Source organism: Pocillopora verrucosa, chromosome 3, assembly GCF_036669915.1.
Source record: "Pocillopora verrucosa isolate sample1 chromosome 3, ASM3666991v2, whole genome shotgun sequence".
NCBI classification, from domain to species: domain Eukaryota; kingdom Metazoa; phylum Cnidaria; class Anthozoa; order Scleractinia; family Pocilloporidae; genus Pocillopora; species Pocillopora verrucosa.
Window position 1 is genome coordinate 5,817,291 of NC_089314.1, and position 19,939 is coordinate 5,837,229.

A 19,939-nucleotide genomic window follows, 5' to 3' on the forward strand; every position below is an offset into this window, starting at 1 on the left:
CTCCCCATAACCACTTAATTATTAAAATCAAAGTAAACTTTATTCATTCAGGGGAGCTTTTGCGAAATACTTCTCACAAAAAGGATTAATAAGTCTAAATAAGGCGAAGAAACACAACCGGAAATTGCTTAACTTTCAAGAGAATCCGGTTTTACGTCATCACGTGACTTTCATGGGACAGTGAAGATCACACAACTTCAAATATTTGTTAGGCTCGAAATATCAATCGTCTTCGACCATGTTAGACAAAACGTTATGGGAACAATTTTTAGATGTAGTAGAACCTCATCTACCGGAATATCTCCACTGGAATGAAATATGTGTTAGTTGTGAACTGTGATGTTTACCGGCCACTGTACCGATGTTACTGTCGTACTGTGCTGGTGTTACATAAGCCGGGAGAATTTATCGAAGATTATTTTTCTGAAACTGCATTTCAACGGTAGTAATATATGTTCCTTATGTTAATTTTGTGATCTATTTTATTTTTCTTCCAGTGGACGTTCGTTTTTTACCTGGCCGAGGCAAGACGCCATATTCATCGATGGTGCCGAGGAATGGAAGCATGGGAGGTAATAAGCCGATTTAAAACTTACGTAGCTGCACTTAGCGTTTTCTCCATTTTTTGAATGATTTAAAGTATGTTGTAATTCTTAGTTCTCTTGGCATGTTTTTAGGATCTGTTGTCTTGTATTTTTTATATTAATCGTTCATGAAGACTGCTCATGAACTTCAGTTTCATCACTCAAGGAACAAGTGTTACGAAGAGGGTTTATATGGCCTGTCAAAAATTCTCCTAGACTACACGTAACAGTTTATTTTCGAAGTGGTCAAAGGTCGATATTTTATACTTGTAATTGGGCAATTTCTTGCTTTGAAATTACATAATCTCTGTAACGGAGAAATCAGCAAGCTCACGTGTAATTAACTGAAAGTGCAAACGTGTCAAGTTCTGCGATTGTGTAAACAATAACATCAAATGAGATGAAATATTTTCTCGGATGTTTAGGTATGAGGGTGGCAAATTATGACCATGATTATATTGTCATATGGCTTTGTATGTGTGTTCGGCTAGTAATCCAGGGCAAAGAGGAACCCGAGCAAAGATGAGTCTTAGAATGGTTCCATCTACTTTTAATTAATTCTGACAAACCAACCAACTTGTTTATTCTGTATAACAGATTGTTGTCAATACAGTGACCTACTGCTTCTTTGTTTGGCTTGCCTTGGAAATTCTACGCTGGGTGATTGGATGGGCATTCTTCAGAGAAAAAAGTTTGTATTTGATGCAATTTGTGAATTAAATATTAAGCAAGCAAACTATAATGTCAGCTGCAATGGCACCACTTAACATCGCCTAACACAGCAGTCAGACGTCTAACATGTGCAAATGCATCAATTCTGGCTAGCCGTGCAACAAGTTCCCTTCACAAAATTTCAAAGAAATATATTCAATACAACTGCTCTCATAAAGTAAGCTAAAGAAAACTGAAATGTTGATAGCTATATGAAATGAAAAAAGAGAATAAAGTCAGGAAAGGAAAGCTTGAATCTTTTTTTGAATCAAAGCATAATCAATTACAGGTATCCTGAAGGCATGCCTTTCTATTTTGAGCTTTGCTAAAAACCTGATATGTTTTGGAAAAAACTGAGGCAGAGTGGCTTGTGTGGTTGGTTGTAACTGGCGTGAGACAATGGAGTCAGAGAGCCTAAAAGGACACCACCTAGTCATAACAATGCCAGCACATGTGTAGACATTTGACTGTGTGTTGGCCAGGGTAATTTTTACTAATCCTAAACTAATCTTTACTTTTCGCATAGATAAAAACATCCCCAAAACATTCTTCCAGCTATGCCCCCAATGATTTATACATATATAAAGAGATTCAACTCTTGAGTTTTTTTTCTTTTTTTGATATAAGTAATAAAAGAAGTGTTACTATAAAAATTTGAGCATTAAAAGGTGAAGATTGATTGAAAGAATTATAGTAAATCCTGAGGTGTTTCCAGTCTTGAGCATACTCTAAAAAGCTTGCAAAAAGTCAAGATATCACTTGCTTAATTAAAGAGCATGGTGCCATTACATGTTACCGCATTACTCTGTTTATTAACACACCCATCATTTCATAGAGGGAAATTCAAGTAAAGGCCACTTGTTTTTTTCTGCTTTTTTTCATAGGATATTCAGTCTCAATTTTTGGCAAATGTGCTTGTTACCATATTACACATTAATTAATAATGGTATTAGGACCAAGTGGAGTCCAATTTGGTTCATGACATATGAATGATTAACAAAATCAGACAACTGTGAAGCGGGAGTCCCATTGTTAATCACAAGTATGATTACTGACAGAATTCAACGACAAAAAATTTTGTTACCAATTAATTATAACCATTAAAATTTCTGAAAAACAAATATACTTAGAACAGATATCTCCAGTGGAGACAATGTCTTTACTTAAATATTCCTCCATTTTGGAAATTGCCTTGTTTTTCGTTGGATAAGTGGTTGTTGCTGTGGTTAATGTGATCAATTCTGTGATTGGTGGATTTATCTGAGTAGACCTAGTATGATTGGCTGCTTCAACTGTCCAATTACAGGTGTCTGATTACAGCCAACTGTCCAACTACAACTGTACAGAATGATTAGTCAAAAATGAAGCACCAATCACATTTGAGTTAATTGTTATGATTAACAATTTTACAGCTCCTTTCATGTGATATCCTGTGTGAAGACTTTCATGTAGCAATGCAATTCACTGCTGCAAGATAGAGAAGTTACTGCTGGTCTGAAAGTAAAGAAAGATTCTTAACTTATTTACATTCTTGGGAAAGCACAAAATTATTCTTGTCCTCTTAATTTTTAAATTGTCTCAATAATAATTTGACCCAGTGGCTAGTGTTGACATAAGATAATCTAGACAAATCAATCAGCCCATGACTCTTACAGTTCCCATGGCTTGTGTTTCACATGATATTGTTGTTAATGCCAATGTTATTTGATGTCATTCAGGTCTGATAGAGAGAGTAAAGAAAGGATTTTTTCGAACGTTGAGAAGATTGCCATTTATAAAAGATAAGGTGAGGATACAAGTGTTTAAGATTGACAAAATACAGTGTAAGAGGGGAAATATTTCAGAACCTCTCCACTCTCCTGGTCATGCTATACATACCTGTGTAATGAGGATTTTAAAGTCAAAACCTTTGCTGGGAACCTATCAGAACATTCACTGTAATAGAAAGAAAAGTACAAACAAGATACACATCAGTTGACAAAATTTCCCAAGTCAAATACTTATCCTTGTCTTTGAGTGTCTGGACACAAACTTTACCATCACTTCCTTTCAAAAAGTATGGTATGTTAAAGTTGCCAGTAAATGCTAGAGACCTTCATCAATACTAAAGAAGTCCACTGCATCTATACTGTACTTTGGTATGTTAGAAAAGTTGATTTTTTCAATTCAAATTGTTTATTTGCTGTTCCTCAGATAGCCAATGAAATGAATAAAACTGTGGAAGAAATGGGCAAAACAGTATTTCCTGTGAAGCCAGGAGAGACCTTTCATACAAGAGTATGTCGTATGAATCTTCAAACATCTAAATATACACACTTGTACTTTCTTCAATTGTTCTTTTTTCAATGATGTACACTGTAGTGGGTATCTTGACAGATGTGTATGTAATTTAGATCATTGTTAAACAAGAAACTTGATTGAAAGGAAATGTGAAGGAGAAGGTAGACTAGTACACTTCCTTCCTTAAATGTTACCTTCTGGAAGATGATTGTTGAATCAACATCATTTTGCAAATTTAAGATTTTGCTCCAAATTGTGATGCTAACTGTTCTGTGTAAGTTCATGTACTTATTTATACTTTTTTTAAATTCAATTTTAAGCTACCAGCCAAAGGAATGAAAGAGGTTTGTATTTTGAAATGAGTTTAGTAATTGTAAATGATTTTAAAACTGTTTTACGAAATAATTTTCACCTGAATTTATGTTTGGTGTCAAGGCTAGATAATTATTACTTGTTGTGATCTGAAGTCTTCCTGGTTATGAATACTTTAAACCAGTTTTATTTTTTATTTTTTAATTTCCTTTGTTTGTATTGTTATAATTATCATGACTGTGAAGAATGTTGTGGGCTGTAGGTGGAGGGAGGGGGGGGGAAGGAGTGCAGGAAGTGGTCCAAAATCCAAAACATGTTAATATTTCAAACTTGCATAGGTGTGCCTCTTTGCATGTACTCTAATTTAATACTATGACACATGCTTTTATGGTAACAAAAAGCTTTATTTTATTCCCCTGTAGAAAGATCTAATGAAGGAAATTGAAAATTACACAAAGCTTGGTAAGTGACATCTACATCACTACAACAGCAATAACCTTGGTATCTGTACTTGTAAATTTTTTTTGTTATAGTGGTTTACAAGATATACATGTATTTGCTGAATTTTTTTTGATGACAATTATTATAAGTTCTGATCTACTAATATTAAAATTTTTTTAATAGTCTCTCAAGTTTCAAACAGTGTGTCATTTTTCTCCACTAAGAGTAAGCTACACAGCTGAACCGCTACAAATCTTAATCTTGGGAGATCATTTGACATCTAGGAGGATGTTGTACTTATGGACTTTAATTCTTTAATTTTATCAATACCTTACATTGTAATCTAATCATTCAATGTAGGTGAAGTGAAATGGGAGGAAGGACGTGTTTCTGGAGCAATTTATTGTGGAGGAAAAGAACTCACAGAAGTGCTAACAAAGGTAAAGAAAAAGCCTTGTTTAGGGGCATTAACCTTTTAACTTCCCTGAGTGACCAAGACAGAATTTCTCCTCACAATATCAATACAATCTTAAGCAGACAAGCAATGGGAATAAATAAAAATATCAATTGCCGGACTAGAAGTTGATCTAATACCAAATTATCCAAACTAACATCACAAGAACTGTATGGCAGATAGTAAGGAGAATTACTAATGAGATCTTGGGAGTTAAAAGGTTACAGGAAATTGAAAGATGAATTTTAGACTCATTGAATGTTATGAAAAAGAAAAAAGAAAAAAAATTCCTGTATTCTATCAGGTATGTTGTTTACATTGTGGATACCTGCACATTTTTAGGCTTAGATGAGTTTTTGATGGCCAGAGTTACTAAACAGGATGAATAATCTTTCACTAAAAATTTAAACTTTTAACTGAAACTATTGTGCTAACTTAAAGAAGCTTTTATGATCAGAAACAGCATCAGCCTTCCTTTGATTTGAATTATTTTGCCTACAGGTCTATTCAAAATTCACTTGGGCCAATCCACTCCATGTGGATATCTTTCCTGATGGTAAGTAAGCAGCTCACAATGTAACCTAACCAACTCAAGTTCAAGGTCCATACTGTAACTTATAGATCAAGTTTTCCACTCTGAATTGTGACCCATGCTCAATGCTTGGAGGTACAACTCTAACTTACAGTATAGATAGATAAAATGAGTTCAGGAAGATACTTTTTATATTTCTGGGTTCAAATAGAGGGGAAAAATTTCAATTCAATTAAAATTTTGAATTTAGCAGGCCACACAGTGAATCGTGGCCTCCTAAATTGACCAATCATAGGAAATGTACTAGCTGAGAAATGTTATGATAATTTTTATTCCATGGGTGTCATTACATGTGTCATGAAAATGGCATAAGTATTTTTTTTTAATCCAACAGTGCGGAAGATGGAAGCAGAAGTTGTTCAGATGTGTGTCAATATGTACCATGGAGGGAAGGATGCATGTGGAACTGTAAGAACCATTCGTGAAATAATGCAATAAAACCCCAACTTTTCAACGGTTACATTCCCTCTATACAGCATAAGAATAACACTGCAATTTTTGCTTTAACCCTTTAACTCCTGCATCTGATAGTCAATTCTCTCCTCCAGCTACAACATATTTCCTTTTAAATTTGTTGCAAGAATTTGGTGTTAGATCAAGAGAGCAACTTCTGCTTGATGTGTTTGAGTATTCTCATGACCTGTTTGCTGGATAATGTATGGATATTGCAGGGAGAAGTTAGTTGTTAATCACTTCTGAGAGTGAAAGGGTTAAGTAATAATCCTCTTTTTTAAACAGTCTAGTGTGTTCAAGAAATGTTTTAGTTTATTAATAGCTAGATTTAAATGTTAATTATTTTATGAAATCAATGAGTCTTGCATTGAGAGCATAGATACCTGAGTGCATTGTAGGCACCAACAATCTGATCCCTTAAACTTCATTTTTTAGTATTCTTGCATAAATGTGAAAATTTACAACTTGTTTGGACAGTGATATTTTGCTTATTTATTTCTGTATGTATTTATGACTTGCCACTGTTTAATTTAAGACTCTCAAGGACATTCACAACTGTAGTAGAGACTACTATGTTTTTTTTACTTTTTTAGATGACCAGTGGAGGAACTGAGAGTATATTGATGGCATGTAAGGCATATCGTGACTGGGCAAGTGACCGTGGAATAACACACCCAGAAATGTAAATACCATCCTGTATTGAATGATTAAGACAGGCCTAAAAAAACACTGGCTTTTCATGCAGAAATGTAGTTGTAGAATAATGTAAAATAACTGAAAATATCCTCCACATTTGAATTAAGAAAAGAAGCTCAGGGCATTGAAATTCAATGCCAAAATTTTTTCAATTTCTAGCTCAACAACACATTGAAAGATCTGTGCATCTCACCTGGTCATGTATATGTCCATAGGAATAGCTGTAAGTTGGGAAAAATTGAAAAGTGGTACTTTAAAATTATCCAGCACCACTTACATTACAAGGTAATGAAGGGAAAAAAAACCCTAACTTCAAGAATCAACCATTGTTACATGACATGCACTGGCACATGTAACTAGTAATTTGTCAATCTAGTTGTAGGGTACTTGCTACAGATTCAGAGCTATTTAAAAAGGACACATTTTTCTTTATTTCAGTGTGGCACCTATAAGTATTCATGCAGCATTTGACAAGGTAAAAGTACTGATGGTTTATTTTGAATAAGTAGATTTCATTTGAGTTGACACTGTGTTTTAAGTGATCAGTGAATCACTAATTTCAATTTTTATTCAGAAATATAGTCAAAAGGAAACAAAGCCATAAAATTATGTCTTTGGCAGGGAAACTAGGTTTGGGGAGTAGGCAAAGATAGGATGGTGTGAGTTTTAGGGTGGGAGGATTTGGGGAAATTAGCAAGGAGATGGAACATGGGGGGGAAATGTCATATTCTATGTTGAAATTAAAAGTCCATTTAGAAGAATTTTTGTATGTAAGTCTAGAGGTCAGGAACCCTACAAGAGATTCAGTTTCTTCTACTTTCCATTACTTCAAAATTTCCCAAGACAACTTTACTCTTTTGATGGTTGGGTTTGCAAGCAGAGTTTATGGCTGGAAAAATTTGAAATCATTATTGCTCTCTGCATTTCAAGTTTGTTTGTGCATTGGCCTGGTTGTTTGTTTGTTTGTTTGTTTGTTTGTCTGTCTTTGTTATTCAGGGTGAGTTCTACTAATCAGTGACTCTACATCATACAAGTGGAACCCTCTGGCAGTATAGTTATAATATAGCTCCACCTATAAACTTGGTTTTTTTCCTTGGTTTTATAGGCAGCTCACTATTTCAATATTAAGCTTGTTCATGTTCCTGTTGATGAGAAAACAAGGAAAGTTAACATCAAGGTAAGAAGTGGTATTTACAAGTGTTAGATTTGGAACTTGAACTTTATTTAAGAGGTTAAAGACCAAAGCCTAAATGTTTGCCACTCAGTGATATGTTTTTTTTTCTTGCAGGCCATGCGGAGAGCAATAACAAAGAATACCATTCTAGTATGTTCAATTTGGTTCTGCAATTTGTGAGCTGTTATTGTCATTGTTGCTTTGTCTTTTGTCTTTTTCAGACATTTTGTTGTCTCATTGTAACCTGCTTTGGGGTGCAAGATTTTGTAATAGTGAAGGAGTTGTGGAAAATGTTAAAAAATTGAAAGTCTGCAGTGATAGATCTTCACTAGTTACAGGTGTTTGCTGTCAGTTCAAAATGTGGACTATTGTTAAAAAAACAGCCACAACTGTCACCCTCTACTAAAAAAAAAGTTATGCCTAAATGCAAGTTACTGTTATTCTGTGTTCACTGTTTGTATGTGGGTCACTTGACTGTTGTGGCTTGTTTTAATTTGTTTCTTTTGTTTGTTTGTTTATCTTTTGTTTGAACCTGTCTTCCTCTCTGTCTTCATTTTCACCTTTTAGGCAACATCTAAGTATTGCAGTTCCTGTTAATACACTGTTACAGTTATGCTATTGTCTAAACAATACATGAATGCTCTGTCTCTGTTTCAGCTTTGTGGCTCAGCACCTCAGTTTCCTCATGGTGTTATGGATCCAATTGAAGAAATAGCCAAACTTGCCAAAAAGTATAATCTTGGTTGTCATGTAGATGCCTGCCTTGGTGGTTTTCTGATACCATTCATGAAAAAAGCTGGGTATGTCTCTTTTATAACACAATCCCCAGTGGTTTTTCGGTGCTTTCATTTGGGTAAAAAAGATAAAAGGTAGAAATACCCACAAGCCAGAAGGGTCATCCTAACTGAGCTTATCCTACCCTCCATAAATATAAAGCTTCTGAAAATATGGCTACTCCCCCTCGACTGGATTCCATTCCGTAACAGTTGCCCCTCCCTTCCCATTCCCCCCCCCCCCCCATATTTGCATGATAAGAAATTGGGCTTTCATCTCACAGATTCTGATTTTGTATCATGATATGAATACTAATATTGCATATTTTTGTTGATTTGTCCAGGTTTAGTCTTCCTCCATTTGATTTTTCTGTAGATGGAGTTACAAGTATATCCTGTGATACACACAAGGTACGTCAAAGTGAGAGGTTTCCAAAGTGCCTCTGTGTATGTATATTTTCTCAACCCTATTTTAACATTGAATGCAAAATGAAATCTATTGAGTTTAGTGTGTCCTACTAGTATTCATGTCTCTTTTTTCTTCCCTTAAGTTTATCTAAGTTGTTTGTTGTTTTGCACTTTGATCCCTAAGTGAAGACTGTCTGTTCTCTCTTCAGTATGGATTCTCACCCAAAGGATCTTCAGTTATCATGTACAGCAACAAGCATCTCAGGCATTTTCAGGTGAATTGATTCAAAGCAAACTTTACTTCTTAGAAACCTCTATAGAAAATACTATTGACTCTTAAAACCTTGCCTCTTAACCCTTTAACTCCTAAGATCTGATCGTTAATTCTCCCCTGTAGCTGCTACACATTTCCTTGTAAATTAGTTATGAGAACTTGGTGCTAGATCAAGATAGCAGCTTCTACCTGATGAGTTTGAATATCCTCATTACCTGTGTGCTAAAGAATGTATGGATATTGTAGGGAGAAGTTTTATGTTAATCACATCTGGGAGTTAAAGGGTTAATGTACTCAGAATTACACAATTAAACAAAAATCATATCCTTACCTTTTGTGTAATTCCTTGCAGCTTTTGTATGCAACTACTGGTAGTAAATTTCCTCAGCATTAATTTTGTATGAATTTTTATTTCTCATTGGAACTTAATTTTTTTTTTTGGTTTTTTTTTTTTTTTTTGGGGGGGGGGGGGGGACACCAAGATTACCAATTGCTGACTTTCCACAAAATTCGGCTAAAATTTAAAATGCATGAAATTCTTATGCCAACATGGGAGGTGCAGTATACCAAATTGTGGTTCTAGTTTGCTGGCAGTTTGCTGTTTTTTGCAAAGGAAAAACAATAAAACTCATTTAGTTATGCAAGCTGCACATTAAAAAGAAAACAACAACAAAAAAGACATGCTGAAGTAGACATTTTGTTTTTATCAACTGAGTTGATAAGGTGAATTGCAGGGCCATCATAAAGAGATTCTAAAACTGACATTTTGAGCATTAGCATTGGAAAAAGGTTAAGTTTTCCTGAAGATGGGGATTGAATGTTGCAAAAGCTGCTTTGTTTACTCAAAATGAAATTCACTTGTGCATCAAACCTAGTGTAGAAAGGATGCAGCTCATGTAAGGGGATTTACAGTGTTTTTTTTGTTTAGTATTTTGTTGCACCTGATTGGCAAGGAGGAATTTATGCCTGTCCATCAATACCTGGCAGTCGACCTGGTGCAATCATAGCAGCGACATGGGCTACAATGATTTACTATGGAGAGTCTGGTATGGAAAGCTTATCCATATAGTGGATGATTTTGTAGTTAACTAGATTTAATTTAAAATGTTTGAGTGAGAGTGTAATTCATTTGGTTACAACCATTCAGCAGTATCTGCCACAATCAATACAAAAATGGCTTTTTTTCTTCCAGGTTATGTTGAGAGCACAAGAAAAATTATATCAACAAGAAAGAAAATTGAGGATGGGTGAGAAAGATTATTAATTTTGTATTTTAAGGTTTATTTTACAAAACCCTCAGCTACCGTTGTGGATATTAAGTTTTGCATGGGCCTTTTTTTTTGGCTGATTTTCAGTCCAAAAAATGTATGGTAGACATGAGAGAGATTTTGATATAGAAATCGTGAGAGTGATAGAGTTACCCATGTGACCTTTACAACGGTATGTTAAGCCTTATAATTCTTTCCTACAGAAGGGAGATGCAATGAAGATGAGATTGAAATTGAAAATTCATTAATGTTTGTCTTTAGTTAATGAATGGAAGTTTTCTTTGCCTTGTACCCCTATAGCTTGCGAAAGATCAAAGGTATTTTTGTTCTTGGAAAACCTGAAGTGAGTGTGGTGGCGTTTGCTTCACATGATTTTGATGTTTACCACCTGGGCGATGCTCTCACCAAGAAAGGCTGGCATCTAAACACCCTTCAGTTCCCTTCAAGGTTTGTATTCACTGTTTCTTTCAGTCACTCAGTTTTCAGAACTGTACCCAACAGTATGATAATAAATTGCACTGGACAATGACGTAGGCTTTTACAAGCTACTTGTTCCCAGGGTCTCTCCCTTTAAGGAGAGAGAGAGAGAGGACCTGGAAACGAGGTTGGTTTTTAATACGCTTTATTCTCAAATGTTCTACCAAATCTACACTGATTTAATAAACAGAATTCTTAAAATAATGAAATGAAAGTTGTGTATCTGTCCATGGCTGATATGTTGTATTTCGATTTTTTGCAGTATTCATATTTGTGTGACAGCTTTGAACACACAGCCAGGTGTGGCTGATCAGTTTATTAAGGACGTCAGAGAATGTACCGCTGCACTTTTGAAAGATCCTGCAGCAAAATCAAGCGGCATGGTGAGATATTCTGTTAGCACAAATAAATGAAATAAAACGAATTTGACCTGTGGATGATAATCATTAACGAAATAATTATCACAGATGAATCGAGTTGAAGAAACTGCAGAAAAAGGCCCCGAAAAGTCAGGTTTCGACAGGGTGTGAACTCGATGGTGGTAGGGTGCCACTAGCCACCGAACTTGGTGGCGAGGCAAATTTCCTTCTTTGAAATGGTAGTAACATTGAGCTAGTATGTGAGAGGAACTCTTTCAAAGCCTGAATTTTTTTAGGTTTCCATATCTGCAATTTCGTCTAATGCAGTTGATCTGTGAGGTTTTGTCCGTCTCGTAATTCAGTTACTGACCTAATATGTGCGTCGTAAATTTTTAAAGTAATGACGTATCGGTTTTTCGACAGCTTATTGACTTTGCTCTTATTGCAGTCTGCCATCTATGGTATGTCCCAGAGCATTCCGGATAGATCCATTGTTAATGAAATAGCGTGGGGCTTCTTGGACTGTATGTACAATGTCAATCACGACGCAGCTCATGAGAATGGAGTCGTCAAGCATTAATTTTGTTTTTGGTACGAAGTAATAAGGTGCAAGTCACACAATTGATTCGTTAATTTACCTCCACGCCCGAGGTGTCACGCAACCTTTCGTCCAACTCTTTTTCGACGGAAGCGTGGCGTGACATTCCAAAGTTCGGCTACGCAGGGGCTCTCTGTCTCTTTATGTATTGGAAAAGATGGAACGCTTTTTCAGTCGTGTACCTTTGTATTTATCGGGTAAATTAGATAGAGTCTATTTTCTACGGCTTTGATTGGGATCAACAATTTCTGGAAGAAAGCGATTTTTCGTTACATCTGATGGACTAGTGAGTCAACGATCGTGAAATAGACACAACATGATATAACGTTTCAGCGGTAGCCTTTTGGGTACCAAGGGCCTTTTGATTCATGGTACTGACCCATAGAAACCTAACTTTGAGAACAAGATATTACTAATATATTGATCATTCCTGGGTGAAAAAAGAATAAATGAGTATAACTTAGCAGCTAGAATTATTTTAAAGAAACACCCTAGAAGAAATGCACCTATAATCTTATTACATTGACCTATTAACTTACTTATTATTGGCCCTGATTTTCTTTAATAAGGGCGACAGGAAGGGAACTTAAACCATTAGCCTAAGGAGCAGGCATTAATTTATAAAGCGTGGTTACATTAATATAAGCTAGAGGAAAAAAGGTTTTTGATAATATTATTTACCTATTTCAGTGCAAACTATAAAGGCTATAGAATTGTCAGTTGCATCACGGGGCGCCAACCATCAGCTAGGATTTGCTGGCCAGGTCGGCTCATTCTCATGAAGAATTAGAGAGCCTACGTATCGGGTGCTCCATGCAACCGCGTGCGAGTGACTTAGACTGTCACGCGAGATAGAGAAATGATCGCTCGATTTTCGTTTTTCTGTGTTTGGTTGTTCGTTTTTAATACATAACATATCGAATACTTTCTTATGGATGGGAAGCAAAACAACCAAGGGTATCACATATTTCAAGTGTTTTTACGGTCGATCCACCCTTCTTCGTTGTATTTACTCAGGCAGGTCCTAGGGTATCAAATACGCATGCGTCGCAGGCCTGGATACATTCCGGTTAAAACTCAAGGGAGCCTTTTCATTTTAAATTTTTAATGAATTAATGTAGGAATGCGGGGATTTTTTTGGAGTTTGATTAATTAATGATTATCTAGAAATAAGATTTAATATAGATTTGATTAGATTTGTTCCTGTGTTCACGCTAGGCTGGAGCATGTTTAATTTGATCAGAAAAAGCTAGATTGAACACGATAGACCTGAGAAACGACGATCGGAAAATATTCTCTTTTTGTTGGTTTCGAGCCCAATAATTTGAAGAAAATATCGAGATGACAAAGAACAGGATTTTCAAATCAATCTTTCCTAGGGTGCGGCATTGTTGCCTTCTTATCATATTTGAGGCGCAGCTGGTTCTTTGCTCATCCACAGGTTGAAGTAGCTTTTATTTTGAGATAAGGGAAAAAATAAAGGGTTAGACTTGGGGACGCGAAAATTTTTCATGATTACGCCAAACATGTTTCAGTTCTAAAGTGAACACACCATAATGAGTTAAGTTTCGTTAAAACTCGTTGCTGTCAACTCATCATAATTGTAGTCATTGTTTATCTTCACTTTTCCTCTTAATATTCAGTCCTGCTCAGACAATTACAACATGAACCGTTGCTTGTTGCTTTTTTGGATGTATTCAGACTCTTAGCAAGTCGCCAATTGGGGTTTAGTTGTTAAGAAGAGGGTGGAATCCAGTGGATTAAGGCGCGTGGGGACTCACGGGAAGAACATGGCGGCCGAGTACGAGTCTTAACCCATTAACTGCCAAGATTTTATTGTTAATTCTCCACTGTTGATACTGGATGCTTTCTTGTAAATGAGTTGTGAGAATTTGGTGTTAGATCAAGACAAAAACTTCTCTCTCATTAGTTTGTATATTCATAGTACCTGTTTGTTGGATAATGTATGAATATTTTAGGGAAAAGTTACATGTTAGTCTCTTCTGGGAGTTAAAGGGTTAACCGCGTTTTGTCGTTTTTGTTTCACCATCTATTTTGCCAACATTATATTCTTATTCGTATCAGTTTATATTGTAGCAATGAAATGTAATTGATTTAGCTAATATGAGTGGTTTTTGTGTTCTCAGCAATAAAGTTGTTGATTTGTCATTATCATTGGAGTATCAGTTGTCTTAATCGATGCTTCCTTTGTTGGACAGTGTTAAGCTGCGGCAACCTCTAGTCTGGGCGGTCTGTTTGTAGAACGAACAAGGACGCAGGGCAAGCGAAAGTTGGCGAGAGAAAACGAAAGGGTACTAAGGAAGGATGGAAGAACTCCTAAAATCCCTCTCCGATTTTTTCTTGCTCGCGAATTCATTCGTCTCTACTGACCAATTGGAACTTAGCTAATTTTATCCTTCATGATACTCAAACCGTGATTATAACATAGCGCGCGTACTTGCCCTATATAAGTCCTATTGAGCCGCTATGAACAAAATCTTTCTTTACGCACGCCCGTGCGTAAATGAGATGACGTGAGCATTTTTTTACCTGGCTTCAGAGTTTCCGTCCAGTTAAATTAAAGTGCAGTTTTCTTCCTCTTTGAAATATGGAAGAAACCAGCGAAGAGCTGCCCAATTTTTTTTATCAGCACTGATTCAACAAGCAACAAAAATAAAGCCGAAAAGACTTGCGCAGATCTTGTCGTCGCTCTGTTACAAAAGAATTTGCACGTGCTTTTAGCTGTGTCGTAGATCGAGTTATGGATGCACTTGTGAAGTTTGGAGAGCACTCAAAGAGCTAGAGTTGCTCTCGGCTGCGCCTCGAGCTTCTCTTACGCATTTTTTCATGTTCTCCAAACTTCCCGCGTGCATCCATAACTCGATATACGTACGCTAAGCATGAACAAATTCTTTATTAGCCAATAGTGTAGAAATCATTCTTTTTTTTATTTATTAACGTTTCTGTTGTTTATTATTTTAATGTTATGTCGAGCCCCCATGCGTTTTTTTTTGTGGGCCTTTTTTTGTGATAACACAGTTAAATCGTTAAACTTAGCACTGCTACATTAATTATTGTTGTATATTCACCGTTGGAAATTTTTTGAGTTTGCATCTTTGTTTCCTTTAATGTCTGATTGAAACATGGATGCTAATCTTGTGTGTGACATGCTCCTTAATGTGAAATGGCCGGAACCGCTCTCTTCTAAGAAGACGAAACGGTAACACTGCCTTTATTATATATCTGCCTGCGACCGTAAGCGCAAACAAATGATTCAGAAAACGATTTCACAACAATGATTGAAGGCCTTAATGAAGACTGGAATTCTGATATAAAGTTAGAGCAAACTGCCGCACAAAGGAGACTGCAGCTCGCAATAACACAGTCAGTGAGATACGAGCGGTCACTGTTACATTCACTGTACCTCACAATTCTGTCAGTGAGAATTTCTCAACGCTGTTCATTTCAGTTCAGAAAGCTTGTCAACTGCCTCAGGGAGCCTAGCAACTGGACTTATCCTTGATGAAACCGCTGTTGATAACTCTCTCAACGCAAACGAAGGCGGCGCTCTTTCACTTAAATGTGCGATAGTCTCGTGACTCTGGCGCGTTTGTTGATCCTGGTGATAAATGCCAAACAGTGAACAAACTGCCCTCCTAAAATCTGGCATTCTGAATGCATACAAAAATGGATTCACAAGAGAATTCCCAAAGTTAAACAAGCTCAAAATGTTGAGAAAAAGATTGCTCGTTTTTCTGTTGAGAGCGAAGTACTTGACGCCAAGTACAACCATTGGAAGATAGGCGACTATGGAGAAAACTGTAGCCATGAACAACAGTCACCGTTAATTTGCGCTCTCTGTCCAATCTACGTTGGTCAGTTCGTCGCATTTTTACAAATAGAGCTGAGTACGACCCACAGATTACCAACAACAAGAGACAAATATAGGGCAACCAGGAGAACAGGGAACCCAACGGTGACGAATACGCAAAAAGTGCAACCGCATACGAACTCGTGATGACGGCAGACAGCATCCACATAGAGGCAATGAAGAACAGAACTTGGGACTTTGGAGTGGCACGATGTCTCCATGGTAACATGGTTGCGTATAACCTCTCGAGTGATATGGCGGCCAGGTTTGAAATCGAGGCAACACTTGCGAACATGTCCAACGTCAGGAAAGTGATGGTTTGCCACAGCTCACCCAAGCCTGTCATCTGATAAATCCATAGCGGTAAAACAATTAAGCCAATGCACAGGTCTGCCAGCGCCAAGCTGATAATGAGATAAGAGCTTAGCTTTCTTAGGCGGTAATCTCGTGCAAAGATAATAACAATCAGAAGGTTTCCTATTACTGTGACAAAGGCTTCGATGGCAAACACAGGACACCATGTTGCAACTTCAATCTTGCGTGTTGACTGGGAAATATCGTCGTCTGAGAATTTCACCGTGGACTTCTGCATTTTTAGATCTGGAAGGAGAACACTAATTCTTGTCCTTCTCACCAAAGTTTGATAAAGACTCCTCGCTAAACTTATTCTCAAATTACAGCTAACAATTCTATCAAACAGCTTCGGTTCTGCTGATGGTATTAAAGTGATTCCTCAGTATTGCGCTTCGCATCCTGAAGTGCGCATTAAAATCACGTAATCAGGCGACTCAGCGACGTGCACATTGTTTGTTAATCAGTGGTGATAAGGTACGATGGTCTTTAGGCCTACATTTTTTTATTACATAACTTTGGGGTACACGTATCCCCTTTAATTGAAGAAATTATTTAAAAAAAAACTCATCGAAGAGCACAAAAGAAAAAAGCTTGCAGAAAGCCCGTAACTTGAGGATGCAAATTATGATCTTGAAAGCAAAAACTTGAGTAACGTTTTGAGTCGATGTCGTGTAAGATTGGGTGATTGTGTGAATGAAAGTGATCCTCGCAGTAATGTGCACTACCTAGGCAGTAGTGAAAATAAGGCCTGAAAAAGAATTCAGGCCTGTACGGGATTTGAACCCATGACCTCTGCGATACCGGTGCAGCACTCTACCAACTGAGCTAACAAGCCAACTGGGAACTGAAAGAGCGTGCTCCATGAGAGTAAAGAGCATAGAGCTGAGTTAAAGCTGTCACGCCATCTGCCAATTGTACTTTGTTCCGACCTTTTCCGGGACTTTTCTCTAGTTTTTTTTTCTTTAATTGAAAGAGAAATTTCGGAACAGGCGAATCGGCCAAATAGCAACCAGAAGAACCAACACAAAGGTTTGTAACACATGCCAGGCTCGCCGCAATTGACGTTGATTATAACTGTGAGCGGTAGACGGGAAAAATCCTCAAAAGATTAAACGAAATGGCTGGTCCGAGGTTTAAAGGTTTTCAACACTCCGTTAGATTGCAAGGTTACGTACGTATCAAACACAGCTAACCAACTCGTGTAATATATGGTTTCATGTTCAAAAACAAAAGAGGAAAACAAACCTCAGGAAATGATTTAAAAATATTATTATACCCATTTTGAAATCACTGCTAGTCCCGTTAATGCCGTTGGGGCTCTAATTGGTGTCGATTTATTCACGGAAATCGCACCATTTTTTTGGCTTTTAAATTGGCATTCTTTTTCCCAGCCAATGAGCAGGCTACACTAAAAACAAAACAACCAATCCAGATTTCAAGGCTTGTTTAAAGTAACCGATCAAATTGCAGGAAAATGAAAGACAAAGAAAGAGTATCGTTTTATGGCAAATTTTTGCCTACCTTTTGTTTCCAAATTTTCTTATTTCCCACCCAAAAATGGATGAATTTAATTTCGAAACGGCTCAGTCACTGCATCAATAAAATATTTGAAGTGACCAAAGTCCCTGTATTTGGGCGATTTCAAAAATGGATGTAATCAAGTGGTAATTGAACCTCGTGTCTGTGCAATTCGAAATCGAAATTTGAAATCACGCGTATGATTTTCAGCCCAAATTGCACTCTCACTCAGTTTAAAATTACCATTATTAACCAAACTGGCAAAACCGTTAAATTCATACAAATCATGACCCCCGGTGTCAGAGCTCGTCATGGCGATCTCCCGGTCATCGTAGTCAAGTTTCGCCTCAGAAATTACATCGGCCGCACTGCGAGAGAACAAATGAGAGCCCTGCTCTGATATCCTATCCGATCCGTTGATTGGAAGGGCCACACCAGTCTTACGGCGCTGTAATCCCGAGCAATCCTAATGTCCCGGTTAAATTCGGCTGTCGTTCCGTCAGGGAAACACACGCTTGAACATTTTGTGTTCTAACTAATCACGTTGATAAAACTTTCGTCATTTTTTAAGAGCCACAATGGGGCCGGATTTCACTGAATATTTACACTTTCCCGAATGCTGTCTTAAAGGACTAAAAACGTTGTCAAATTCGACCTGCCGGAACGCGCAGAAGGTGAATCGTTGATGGTTTGACATTTTTGACAGCCTTAGTCTTGTACAGCCAATCAGATTATTTTGAACCATTCTAACGGTGATTCTGATTGACTTATTGTGGCAAGCTTTGTGAAAGTATTGAGCATGCTGACGACACTGTAGTTCTCTTTAGAACTAAAGTTTGTTTTGAAAATTGAAAGTAATACGTGGGGAATTTCACAGATTCTTTATTATATTACAAATAGAGAAGCCTTGACTGTGCTCTGTTTTCTTGTGTAAAGCACGTAGGAAGCAGCTAGAGCACGAAAGAAGTGTAGGGAGAAATACTCGACTACGTCTCGTGTTTCTCCCTACACTTCTTTCGTGCTCTAGCTGCTTCCTGCGTGCTTTACAACAGAACAGAGCACAGTCAAGGCTTCTCTATTTGTTAATTGTGCGATAACTTTTTTTTTTCTGAGGAATCACCTTTTCAAAAAACTCTGACTACATGCAAGGTAAACAACCAGCTCCCAAAGCTAAGCCAAGTGCCTATTTAATGTCGTACAATCAGAGGAAAGGTTGTTAGAGACTTAAGTTGATTTCGTCATTGAATTGTGAAAAAATGGCACCTACCTTGAGGATAGAGATGCCCTGTCGCTATTAGTTCAAGGTCAAAGATGGACCAAAGAAAAAAAAAGCATGCATCCAGTATGGCGTACACAAGAAGAAATTGTCGGTTTCGTATCTCTTAATATGACAACTAATCAGAATAAGATTGTCGTTACAGCCGTGAAGGTGCGTTTTTGAATGGATGCTTTTATGTCATTTTATTGTCATTTTGACAGGCAATTTCGCAAATGGATGGCTTGTGCACACACTTTCTATTTGGTTGCCACATTTTGCATAAATTGAATTATCCTATAAGAATTACAAAGAAAATTTAAAATGGTAAAATGTATACTATATTTTAAACTAGACACCTGCAACCATTTTCTCGGGCTACTTATGTGTAACGCAGAAAGATCATCTTTGCATTAGGACCTTAGAAATGCAAACAATCACTTAAACACCGAAAAGGAAGTCTAAGAGGCTCCATTAGGCAAGAGCTTTGAGCGTCGTGTATACCTTCTACAATTTAAGCTTGAAGTGAAGGGAATGTAGCCTTTGTTATCAGATAGAAATGGAATGTTTGAAACATATTATCTATCTGCAAAACTATAAATAAAAATTGGCAAATTCACCTTCATAAATATGCACATCCATTGCTTTTTTTCACATTTGTTGTCTGACGTGGCATACCATTTACCCTCTTCCAATAAACATTAGGATTTACTGTTATGTTAATTTAAAGGAAGTGGAAATCAAGGGTTCATTAGATGAATTTTGCAAAGATAGTAAAATATCCTGTATACTTTGTTTGTATCGAGGTTTCCCATATCTGCATTTCCCCCCCCCCCCCCCCCCCTCCACGTATTGCCCAAGCTTAATGTTTTCTGGGAATCCTGAAAATTATAAAAACCCTGGATAAAGCGTAGGGGATACCCTAGGTTTAAAGTAAATAAAGGCGAACTATTCTTATATTCTGTTTAAAAAATTTAGCTACCTTCCCCCCTACAGCCAATCTAAAATAGCCTTGAGGCCCCTTTTTTTTCTCCCTTTCTCTACATAAATAGTATCGGTCCCTAAGCTCATTTTATGATGCTAACCC

The 19,939-nt window shown here is 37.0% G+C and overlaps 1 protein-coding gene across 1 annotated transcript; it reads left to right on the forward strand.

Moving 5' to 3' along the window:
* The first annotated feature begins 161 nt into the window (after positions 1–161).
* Positions 162–14,029, forward strand: LOC131798270 (sphingosine-1-phosphate lyase 1). The gene is made up of 22 exons (XM_059115936.2): positions 162–322; positions 498–572; positions 1,182–1,275; positions 3,014–3,081; positions 3,489–3,572; positions 3,896–3,919; positions 4,310–4,349; positions 4,689–4,768; positions 5,284–5,338; positions 5,709–5,782; positions 6,421–6,509; positions 6,962–6,998; positions 7,629–7,700; positions 7,812–7,847; positions 8,355–8,497; positions 8,815–8,881; positions 9,088–9,153; positions 10,081–10,198; positions 10,345–10,399; positions 10,721–10,867; positions 11,160–11,280; positions 11,705–14,029. Exons 1-22 carry the CDS (start codon positions 239–241, stop codon positions 11,834–11,836), a joined length of 1,761 nt encoding a protein of 586 aa, XP_058971919.2. The 5' UTR covers positions 162–238; the 3' UTR covers positions 11,837–14,029.
* Positions 14,030–19,939: the final 5,910 nt, after the last annotated feature.